An 11,829-nucleotide genomic window follows, 5' to 3' on the forward strand; every position below is an offset into this window, starting at 1 on the left:
GGAGATTCAACATTTCAATAGAGCTCAACAGGCACGTGACTTTTCGTGATGTAATTTTCCCCGGAAGTAAGTTCCTATTTTCTCCATAGACATTTAGATAAATCCATATATAACGAGTTTTAAGGCTCGCACCAAGCCAACACTTGATCCAGAGAATCGTGAGTGACCATAAAACATTCGGTTTAAGCGAGAACAAAAAATAACAACCGGGGGGAGGGGGGAATTGATTTTTGAATTTAATCTGAGAATTCTTACTTTAATCTCAAATCTCAAAACTCTGATTTTATTCTCAGAATCCTGATTTAAAGTTATAATCTCAAAGATTTTCATCGGAAAAAAAAATCACTCACAATGTTGATTGAGGCTATGGTTAAGTTAAGTTAAAATTGGTTAAGCGGTGTATGTATGTCTGCACCACTTACTTCAGCACCTGATGTGCAATCACACCTGGTGTGATTGTTAAGCGGTGTGAGAGAGGGAGAGAGCAGTGACTGCTGCTGGCCTGGACATGTGGCAACCGCAGTAAGGTGGAAGAGTGTGCCACTTCTTTGCTTACCATTGTAAATCTCCATCTCACTGTCTGGCTGAATATGATCATACAATTTATATCCACTTTGACAAGAATCACAGGTATCTCTTTGCTAAAGCTGTGACAGGGGGCCTCTGACAGGGCCTTGCTGCAGCCGCCCCCTCCCTCTGGAATGCCCTCCCCAGTCACATCTGACAGGCCAAAACTTATTGTCTTTCATACTCATTATGTCATCTTTCCAAAAAAGCCTTCAAAACCCACATTTTCACTGTTGCTTTTGACCTATAATCTTGCTCTCTCTCTCTCTCTCTCTCTCTCTCTCTCTCTCTCTCTCTCTCTCTCTCTCATCTATTTTAATATTTCCTCTCTTTATTAAAGTTGTTTTATCCTGTATTTGTAAAATGTCTTTGAGCACGCGTAAGCAACAGTGAACAGTGAAGCGCTATATAATATACATTACATTACTAAACATACAATAATGAGTATTAATGTTCTGTAATTCTACTCATATTCTAATATTTCTTATATTTCCATTCTTATACTTATTAAACAATAATTAGAGAGGGACCATGATGATGTCAGCCTTAAAATAAGATATTCCTCTAAATCTGGCTTCAAACGGGCAAAAAATCGCCAGCACACTTCATGCGCTGAGCGTCTGACTCTGACTTCTGCAGAAGTACCCCCCCCCCAAACTAAAAGTCAAACTCTTACTTCCCCTATGCACAAACATGTAGGTGGGCAGGGCACCTGGCAACCCTGCTATAGATGCTGCAGAGAAAACCACACACACTGTTCTAGGTCTTTTTTGGGTCCAAAAATAGTCTCAGCCCACCCAAAAAAAATAGAGGCAAAAAAACTTTTTTTTTCTTTCTTTTTTTCTCTCCAAATCCATGGTGGTCATTAGTAGCAGTTTCTGACTACACGCAATGCACTGTGTGCGTGTTTCCCCCCCCCCCCCCCCCCCCTATATGTTCTTAGGGTGGGCTGAGACAAAAATTTAGGGGGGTTCAGCCCACCCGAAAAGTTTCTAGAACCGCGGCTGCGCAGGCGCTCCCTCCTCCATCTATCTGCCTAATCCCACATCACTTCACACAGGTCACACACACAGTAGGCTACAGCAGCGAAGTGGTCCTCCACAGTCCACACAATCGTTCTCCCACTCATGATCAATGAAACTGTGAGGTGAGCATTGAGCAGTCAGAGTCGTTAGTAGTTACTTAATTAGCGCATATTGATATGCAAATTAGCGCGTAACGTTGTTTCGTAGGCTAAACAAAAGAACTTGTTGCTGTGCCTGCCAGACAAACAGGTGGACTGGAGGAAGGTAGGTAGGCTACCATGGCACCAGCCAGCCATGCCATGCTAGCTCGCAGTAAAGCGGGTGTAAATGGATGCGATGTTTTTTGAGAAACATATGGGCATAAGTGACAAACATATTTTCAAACGGGTCCCCTGTTATCTGAATGAAATTAAGCCCTTCAGAATCGAAACTCCTGCTTTAGTGCTTACAGTATATTATTATCTTGTCGGAATATTATTCCAGCCAGAAGTTCCCTTTTGATTTAATTTTACTTTTGTTTTGCCTACAAAGCAAAATGTTACTTTACTTGAAACTCCCCTGAAGTGATTTTGGTATTATTTATGCAAGCATAATTCTACCATATAGTAACCTGTATGCAGAATATATATAGTATATATAGGGAAACAATAATTTTTTCATCGCTGTAAAACCACAGAACGGTAAAGAAGATATTGATGTGTGTAGTTCTTCATAGATCTAGTCTCTTCATTTTGATCTCAAAGTGCGCCAGTTTGATCCATTTTTACTTGAAACTGTACAAAATTTTCTTCCGGGGGGGCATGCCCCCGGACCCCCCTAGGAGTTCAGTGGTCCATGACCTTTGGGTGGGCTGAGCCCACCCAAAGCTCTGATGCTAAAACCGCCCCTGCTTATGAGGAAGGAGGCAGGTTTATATAGTGTGACTGCTCAAATTCAGTGTCTATCTCATATCACCAAGAATGGATCACACATATCCACAATGGCTGCTCTGTAAGTCAAATCTGTGTGTGTGTGTGTGTGTGTGTGTGTGTGTGTGTGTGTGTGTGTGTGTGTGTGTGTGTGTGTGTGTGTGTGTGTGTGTGTGTGTGTGTGAGAGCCAATGTGTTTTCTCCATTCTTCAAAGATTATTTTTATGAGAATTCTGCTTTGTTGGGTGGCTGTAAGGTAATAGAGGGGGTGATAATGGACTTTGATCCCCAGAGGGAAATTGGGCAGCTAAGAATAAGCTATAGACAATGCTGATGAGTGATTAGTCAGAGCTTTGGTCTAGGGTCAGTTGTTTTTCTCAGATCACACCCCATGGGCCAACTGCGGCCTGCTGCACGTTTTTATGTGGCCCGCTATGAATTTTAGTAAAAAAAACATAATAATAATAATAAATGTGGCTAAAAACGTTTTTCCGTTTTACAGTTAAAATGGAAAAACGAGACCGGGGGAAAAACCGAAAAAATAAATAAACAGAAAAACAAAAAATCTGATTCCCACATTTCGTTTTTTCCATTTAAAACCATTGAAAATGGGTTATACTTGAGTACCCTGACCTGGTCTATGTATTATTATTATTTTTACATTTTTAATACTGAATGTTGGTGAAATGAGCTCTGTCTTAACCTGTTGGCACAGGAAAAGAAAATTTGAAAACATACAGAAATACCCATTGTAATAGGTGTGCACATCAATCAACTGTGTCATATATCTATTTAGGTAGGCTAGAAATTAAAAAATTTTATGGCCCCGCTTTCAGTGTTGAAAACTGCCGTGCTAAATATTGTTTGGCCCGCGACTGCTTATTTTTTTCTGTATGCGGCCCACAACCAAAAATGTTTGGCCACCCCTGCTGTAACCTATCGATCCAGTAGCCTATTACCCAAATTAATATCCTGTAGCACAAAATACAATTCATCTGAAGGATGGGGAATATTATAGTTTTTTATAAGCACTCTGTCTTTCAGTTTTCCACTTATGTCTATGTGCAAAACCTCAAACCAACCTGAGTCTATTTTCTCTTCAGTGTTGACCATGTTGCAGTGCTGCAGAGTCACACAAGGTTGGTACACTTTACCATCACAGTCTCAAACTGTTCTGATGTTCTGATGGCCCTTTGTAGGAAACTAGAGAGCTAGTGATTTGGGTTTGGAAGTTGGACAGGGGATTTAGGAGTTTAGGGTGTCCTAGCCCATAAGGGACTAGTCTCTTAAAACAGACTGTCTCATCTACATCCGGCGAATGCAGCTATATACAGTCTGTACGTTACACCCCCAGAACATGCACAAGGAAGTTGGGAAAAAACCTTCAGACAGGAAAGAAGTTTGACGGAATCCGACCAATCACGACACGTGTGTCCACGAAAAATGCGGCATATTGGATTTTGATTGGACTAATGAGCGGAAGGCCCGCCTTTCTGCGATTCTGATTGGACTAATGAGCGGAAAACCCGCCTTTCTACTTCCCATTCCGGTTGGTGCATGATTCTCCCCCACGAAGTACAGACGGTATGGCGGAAGCATTTGAAAATTGCGGAAGCCAACTCGTCTGTTCTAAGAGACTAATAAGGGACTGACACTACACTGCGTAGCCTACGTGCCAGTCCCGTCTCGCATCAGAATCAGAATCAGAATCACTTTTATTGCCACAGTATGCAAGTTACATACGAGGAATTTGTCTTAGTGTCTGTATGCAGCGTAGCGGTCACATCAATATACAGAGATAAGAAGTAGGAAGATAACTATAAAGACAATCACAAAGTTGCAAGTGCAATCAAATCGAGTAAATATGTACATGAGTGGTGAAGTGTTCTGTTGATCATAAATATGAATTTACGTTGAATTTACATGAGATTTATAGACTGAGTTAAATAGACATTAAATAGGCAATGGATTTACATGAATTTATAGTCGGAGTTAAATAAGAGTTTACATTGAATGTACATTAAATTTACAGGCTAAGTTAAATAGGCATTAAATGTGCAGGGAATTTACATGAATTTACAGTCCCAGTTAAGCAGGCATTAAATTATATATAAGTTACAGTTTTATGGGGGGTGGGAGTTCAGTTGAGTTTAGGAGGAGGTAGTGAGTTTGTGTGTGTGGGGGGGGGGGGTTGTTGGTGAGGTCCTTGGCGGAAGGGGTTTCCGGGCCTTGTTGGTGAGGCTGATGGCGGTTGGGAAGAAGCTGGTCTTGTGGCGGGTGGTTCTGGTCTTGGCAGACCTCAGTCTCTTGCCGTGGGGGAGTGTCTTAAAGAGTTTGTGGCCAGGGTGGGAGGGGTCAGCCATGATTGCGAGACCGCTTCAGTGTCCTGAATATAATACAGCTTGGGGACTGAGTTTAGGGACTTGGTGGTCACAACCCATATAAGGATGTGTTAGCCTTTGAGTTTCAGACTTTCTTCAGTTAGTTTTAAGGATCATCACTAATTTGACCTTCCTGCTGCCCCCCCCCCCCCCCCCCCCCCCCCCAGCCTCTCTGACTGTGAGTCCCAGTAGATCTCAGTTATTTGATGGAGAGTCTGTCTCTCTGAGCTGTGAGGAGGATGGCAGCTCTGCTGGACGGACGCTGAGGAGGACAACAACCAGAGGAGTGACGTCTGAGTGTGGAGATGACTGGGGGAAATTAACCGGTTCCTCTTGCAGGATCCCTTTCCCAGTCCGAATGGACAGTGGAGTTTACTGGTGTGAGTCTAGAGAGGGAGACATCAGTGACACCATCAACATCACTGTCACTAGTAAGACCATTCATACAGTGATATACATTCACTCACTCATTGTGAATAACTAAATAACTCTGTTACAAAAGGCCAGATGTAGGCTACTAATTGTTACAATACGGTAGTCCTCCAATTGTTATGAAATCCTGGCTCGTACATATTAAGGTCTAGTAGTGTTATTATGCAAATTAGCCTACAGTTTGGCCCGCGGCTTCTCTCAAAATATAGTAGGCTATGTCATTTCTTTAAATACCATAACCCATATGATACGAGAAGCAGCTGGACCCCGGTATTTTCACATTATCTAATCTGGCCCGAATTCAAAAAGTTTTGACCTGCGCTGTAACCAGTACCCCGGATTTTTGTCAATCTTTCCCTGCAGTGCCCCTAGCGCTAAACCTACTGTCCTACAATTGCAAGCATCTATCACTATACAGCAAACCCCTAATAAATACCGAAAATAAGTGGGAAAGGATTATATTGTTCTACATATTAAGGGAATCCTCAGACTGATGCCATCATAATCTTCTGCCGCAAGACATATCATAACAAACTTCATTATTGTCTGTCTGTCTGTCTGTCTGTCTGTCTGTCTGTCTGTCTGTCTGTCTGTCTATCTATCTATATCTATCTCTGTGTTCAGATGGTGCTGTGATCCTGGAGGGTCCTGTCCTTCCTGTGATGGAGGGAGATGCTGTGACTCTGAAATGTACATCCATGTCTCCCTCCAACCTCCCAGCTGGGTTCTATAAAAATGGCTCCCTCATCAGGACTGAGTCTACAGCACAGATGACCATCCACCATGTTTCTACATCTGATGAAGGCCTCTACAAGTGTCACATCTCTGGACATGGAGAGTCTCCACCCAACTGGCTGGCTGTGAGAGGTGAGGGATTTATGACATCAATACAATCTTAGCTTGTTTAGCTTGTCTAGCTCTATATTTTAATTATTTGTTCCTTTTGAGGTGGGGCTTTTTAGAAGCCCCTTTTCATGCATGATTTATTATTTTTGTGTGTACCAATAAACTCTAAAATGTTATTTCCTGCATGGAGATAACAATCATCTTTAAGCTCTATCTTACACCAGCGCAAAACAGTGCAAAGCGCAGCACAGGTCTCATTGCTAGTTTCAACCGATGATGCTCAATTACACGTCCAGCACCCCCCTTGTTTAAATAGCAAATTTACCTGGAACCGTCGTCTTTGTCCCATGGGCATGTTGGTCTTAAAATGAGGTGTAGTCAGGCGCATTATCTTGAGGCAGCGGAAAGAGGATTGGACCTTATTTCCAGCTTTAATTATGATTTTTAACTCACCCTGAAAATTTGTTTTCATATCGATGCACTAAAACGTTATAATGTGCTGAGCAGATCAGTCAGGTTCCAAGCACACCTGGCATTTAAAGGGAATGGGAGATGACACATGGTTGAGTTCATGTTGTGCCCAAATCACACCTATGAATAATTAAGGGGCTTAATACAACCCCTTTGCACCTTGCACCTTACTTTGCGCCCAGATTTTGCGTCGTGCAACTAGCAAAATTGTCTTAGACATCACATGCCCTAAATGCATTTGCGCCATGTGCTTTGACCATGCACTACAGATTGTCTAATAGAGCCATTTGTTTCTCAAATCATTCAAACCTCAGACTTCTCTGAGTCTTAAGTTACAGAAATGTTAAACTGACAACAGTTGATCTATGCTAGTGGTTCGCAACATTTTTACACTAAGTACTGCAGAAATTACCACCATGAAAGTATGAGAGGGAGGGAGCCCCGCATACCACCAGAGGTTACCAGAGGTTGAGAACCACACTGTTGTTGTGAATGTATTTTTCTGTATTTTAACAAGCTTTGTCCAGGATTTTCTCTCATCATGTTCACCTGTGTGCTTCTCTCCTTAGCCCTCCCCACTACTATAGCCCCGCCCACTGCCACAGCTCTGACCAATACCGCAGCCACACACCCTCCCCCAGCTCCCGTCCTGCCTATTGGCAGACTGGTCTTCTACCTGTTGGTGTTCAGCCCTTACTTCATCTCAACTCTCCTGATGCTGTGTTTGTATCGTGACAGGCATAGACGTAAGAGACTAACTACTTACTCTAACTAACAAACTGCTTCTCTGACCTAATAATGCTGTCTGTATGCTGTGGTCAGTGACTAACAAACTAAATATATTTTTTATCAAGTCTCCCCTACCCTGTTTTCTCCCCAATTATACTTGGCCAATACTCCCTGCTGCCCCAGTCATTTCTCCACCCCCTCTGCCAATCTGGGGAGAGTTGTAGACGATCACATGCTTCCTCCGATACATGTGCAGTCGCCAGCCGCTTCTTTTCACCTGACAGCGAGGAATTTCACCAGCAGGATCCAGTGCCCCTCCCCATTGAACAGCTGCCCTGGTCGACTAGAGGAGGCGCTAGTGCAATGACCAGGACACATACTCTTAATCCGGCTTCCCACCCGTAGACACGGCCAGTTGTGCCTGTATGGACGCCTGGACAAGCCGGAGGTAGTCTCGCAGTAGCCAGGGAGTTTAAGCAGTGACGTTTTAAGGACGGCAACAGGGTTCCAACCGGGTTGCCGTAGTCCCAGAAGCAACAGCTAGTTTGGGTCCCAGACAACACACACAATTTATTTTTTGGGTCCCAAATTGAAAAAGTTTGGGAACCCCTGCTCTAGATTAATGGTTACCAACAAATAGGCAGGCAAAAGAAATGACCAATTAAATTGGTTAATATAGCCTAAAACAAACTAAAACTCTCACTGACACAATATTCAAAATCAGAATGCCAAAATATCTTCAGACAATAAAACCATAATAAATAAAAGAATGATAGAAACAATAAAAAATAAATTACCCCCCCCCCCCCACCCCCCATTCTTTAATTTCATTCTTATTTCAGCACAGGATAAACTCAACTCATCCTAACCCCAACCATCAACATACTCATCCTAACCCTAACCCCAACCGTCAACATACTCATCCTAACCCCACCCCTCAACTTAATCATCCTAACCCTAACCCAAACCCTCAACTTAATCATCCTAACCCCAACCCTCAACTTAATCATCAAGTCAAGTTTTCAAGTCAAGTTTATTTGTATAGCCCTAATTCACAAGCATGTGAGGGCTTCACAGAAAATATGTCTAGCGAATTCTAGCTGACACAACAGTAGCAAATTACAGTAGTAATAATAACACATTGAACAATCATATGATAGAGAAATAGAGAAAATATAGAAATATAGGATAGAATAGGTGCCATGCTTTAGGGTAGACTGGGTGCCATGCTTTAGAATAGTGGGGGAATAGTGGGGGAGGAGAGATCAGGAAAGGGAGGAGGTGGGGAGGGTGCAGGGGAGGGAGAGCAGGGGGGATATGAGAAAGGAGAGAGCAGGAAAGTGATGAGGTGGGGGAGGGAATGGGAAATGTTGGGGAGGAGAGGAGGTGGGGAAGGAGCAGGGGAAGGGGGGGAGAGGAGAGAGCAGGAGAAGGGAGGGGGAGGGAGAGCGGGGGATGTGGCAATTTCTTTTCCTTTACCTCTACTCTGACTGCAGGAAATGTCCCACCCATCACCATGACAACGGCTCCGCCCAACCAGGCTGCTGAGGGACTGGATGATGACTCTGATGATGTCATGGCCGGTGTCACCACCGCGCATCACTTCTGAGGTGAATGGATGAGAGAGAGGGGGGAAGGAGAAAGAGAGGGAAAGAGAGGAAACTGATGTCTTTGTCCAGCATGTGAAGTTGCAGCTAACTTTGTGTTACTATAAAATGTGTTCCCATTATTTCGTCATATGCTTGAAGTTTTGTCTAATTTAAATAATAGATTCAAAAGTTAGTTAAGTTAGATATTTGTCTGTTTATATCAGCACAACAAGGCCAGTATTGCCAATACTGTGACTAAAGCAATAGTCTCCCCATAATAATCCTGTTCACGTGACTGAAATGTGTCTTTTGATTATCCAGCGAGAATAGCAGAGGTTTTTGTGTAAAGAGAAAAAGAAAATCTACGTCTATAGACAGTTTTCACCAGAGCGCAACCCCACAGCACTTCCTTTTTCTCAGCAATCGGCAAACTGCAGAAATATTCACTCGACATCGTTACTTTTGTTTTCGCTGCTCAGCTGTATAGACGGTTTTCACGGAATGGTCAGCAAACACTGCAACAGGAAGTGAGCAGGGGTTCAATTTAGAATGTTTTTGTTGTAAAGTTAAAACCGTCTATACGCACGCTCGCACGCACGCACACACGCCAGGATAGGAAATTAACTTTTTTTAACAGGGGCTTTTTTTGCCTCTGTGAAATATGTTTCGGGGGCATTTTGTATAATTTCCAGGGCAATTTTATCAAATGTTGGGTTCTATTTTGCAGATATTCAATGACTTTTATACAAGCATATTTTATTTCTGAATGTCTGGCATATTATGTAATACTTGGCAAAAAAAAACTTTTAAAATAACATGGTAAAAGACAAAATATCAATCAAACAAACAAGGGTTTTACTTCGTTTCGAACTCGGATTCTCACATATGCTGAAGCACGCCCAAGCGGCTGAACTGAATGCCCTTCTTTTTTCCTCTCTAAAAAATACTTTTAAAACCACCCAGGCACCCCTGACGGCGTCCTGGCAAACCTCAGCTGGTGATTGGCGCAGCCACCCACACCAGCCCACGTGTCCTCCTTTGGAGACACAATCTGCGCAGACCGGCTGAGGCTATACTCACTTTGCGTGCATTCAGCCCCGCTGAAAAGTCGCACTTTCTACCTCTGAGACCAGGGGCGGACTGGGATCATAATTCAGGCCGGGCATTAGATACCAAGCAGGCCAGGCCGATACGGGCCGACGCGCGTCATAAAACCACTAGTAAACCAGTAGGCGGCGCCTGGCCTGCTGTTCAGTGAGTGGCCTGACTGCGGGCACCAAAAAAAAAAAAAGAATTGCAGGCCAGGCCAGGCCAAGCCACCAGGCATTTGCCCGACGTGCCCAGGGTAAGTAGGGGTGCTGCAGGTGCTGCAGCACCCCCTAGATTTTTTCAATTTTTTTCAATTTTTTTTTTTTTTTTACAAATGTAATTAAAAATATTTTGCAGTGCACTATGTTCCTTTCTTGTTTAAGAATGTTTCGGGAAATGAAAATGTAGCCTATTTAAATAGAATTATCAACAATAACAATCAAGGAAGTTACATGCTTGTAGGCTAGCCTACTCAAAAATGCACCTCCCACTATACAGCAAAGAGAGGAGTCAATGTTTCTTGATATATGCCATTCAGATCAGAATAATTAGTCTAGTCATTAAGTTTGCTGATAATATTTCTATCGTGTTAAGTCTGTGTCATGTTAACTGGTGTATTCAGAGCAAATAGGGAGATATAGAGCATTATCATCATGCTATATATCTCCCTCTTTGCTCTGAATGAGTGAGAAAAGGAGAAAATACTGAATAATTACATCACAACAGTATCCTAATGTTAATTTAAAATGAGATATATTCGTCTAAATATGGCACAAAAATGTCCTGGACGTGCCCGATTATGCAGTCCGCGCCTGTCTGAGACCATAGCATTAGCTTGTTGTAACGTTCCAACGTTAGCTCTTCAGCCACAGTTCGTCTGACTCACCCACTGTCGAAAGACCAAACGGACGGGAAACGTCAGCTGTCGAGTCATCTCCGGCCGCAGACTACCTTCGCTTCGGGTGGCGAACACCGGCTCTCTTAGAGCAAGAAAAGCTAAGTGCTGTCTTTTCCTCTCACACGTGTTGTCATTAGACGGCCGTGTTATCGCTAGCTATTCTATATTCTATTCTATAAGCGAGTCTACTCCCCTACCCCGTGGATCTTGTGTACCCTGAAGAAAGGCTACGCGTTGCAGTTTGCTCCCCCCCCCCCCCGGCTTTCAACGGAATCCCCGTTTCGTGAGTGGACGAGGGTTCAACGGCTATTCTACGGGAGGAAGTCTCCTCCCTACTGGCCAAGGGCCCTTCGGCCTGTCCTTGAGCCCACAGACTTTTACCGTGTGTGTGAACACGGCGTTAGCCCCCCTCCGCTCGAGGGGGATACGCATATATGTTTACCTCAACGATGCGCTCATAGCGGCAGACTCGAGGGAACTTGTCATCACGTGCACCAAAGTAGTGACGGATCATCTACAGGCCCTGGGTTTCTTAATAAACTGGCAGAATAGCTCTCTTGTCCCTGGGCAGGTTACAACCTTCCTGGGACTGGAGTTGAATTCCCTGTCCATGCGGGCACGCCTCACTGCAGTGAGGCAGAGACGTGTTCTGGAAACAGCGGGGACCCTGCGTCGGAAACGCACGGTCTCGGTGCATCATTGCTCAGTGATGCTGGGGCTCATGGCTGAGCAGCCATGAGGGTGTCCGGTCTCAACCGTTGAACCGGTTGACGGCGGAAATACATCAGTGGGCACACACCCATCTCTTGTCTCTGTCGGCGGCCCACATACAGGGCCAGTTGAACTCAGGCGCGGATCTGTTGTCAAGGGGCAACGTCCGGATGTCAGAGTGGC

General features: G+C 43.9%; 1 protein-coding gene across 1 annotated transcript; it reads left to right on the plus strand.

Annotated features, from left to right (window-relative positions):
• The first annotated feature begins 2,546 nt into the window (after window positions 1-2,546).
• LOC310785364 (low affinity immunoglobulin gamma Fc region receptor III-like) lies at window positions 2,547-9,090 on the plus strand. The gene is made up of 6 exons (XM_083646414.1): window positions 2,547-2,582; window positions 3,604-3,639; window positions 5,049-5,312; window positions 5,938-6,180; window positions 7,200-7,376; window positions 8,856-9,090. Exons 1-6 carry the CDS (start codon window positions 2,552-2,554, stop codon window positions 8,966-8,968), a joined length of 864 nt encoding a protein of 287 aa, XP_083502540.1. The 5' UTR covers window positions 2,547-2,551; the 3' UTR covers window positions 8,969-9,090.
• Window positions 9,091-11,829: the final 2,739 nt, after the last annotated feature.

Source organism: Poromitra crassiceps, assembly GCF_964638095.1.
Source record: "Poromitra crassiceps genome assembly, chromosome: 11".
Taxonomy (NCBI): domain Eukaryota; kingdom Metazoa; phylum Chordata; class Actinopteri; order Beryciformes; family Melamphaidae; genus Poromitra; species Poromitra crassiceps.

Excerpts from the sequence above, each read along its gene's own strand:
- LOC310785364 (XM_083646414.1), top strand. The coding sequence starts at position 2,552 with ATGGATCACACATATCCACAATGGCTGCTCT. Across the intron at positions 2,583-3,603 it reads ATATCCACAATGGCTGCTCT|TGTTGACCATGTTGCAGTGC; the intron begins GTAAGTCAAATC and ends TTTTCTCTTCAG. Across the intron at positions 5,313-5,937 it reads CATCAACATCACTGTCACTA|ATGGTGCTGTGATCCTGGAG; the intron begins GTAAGACCATTC and ends CTCTGTGTTCAG.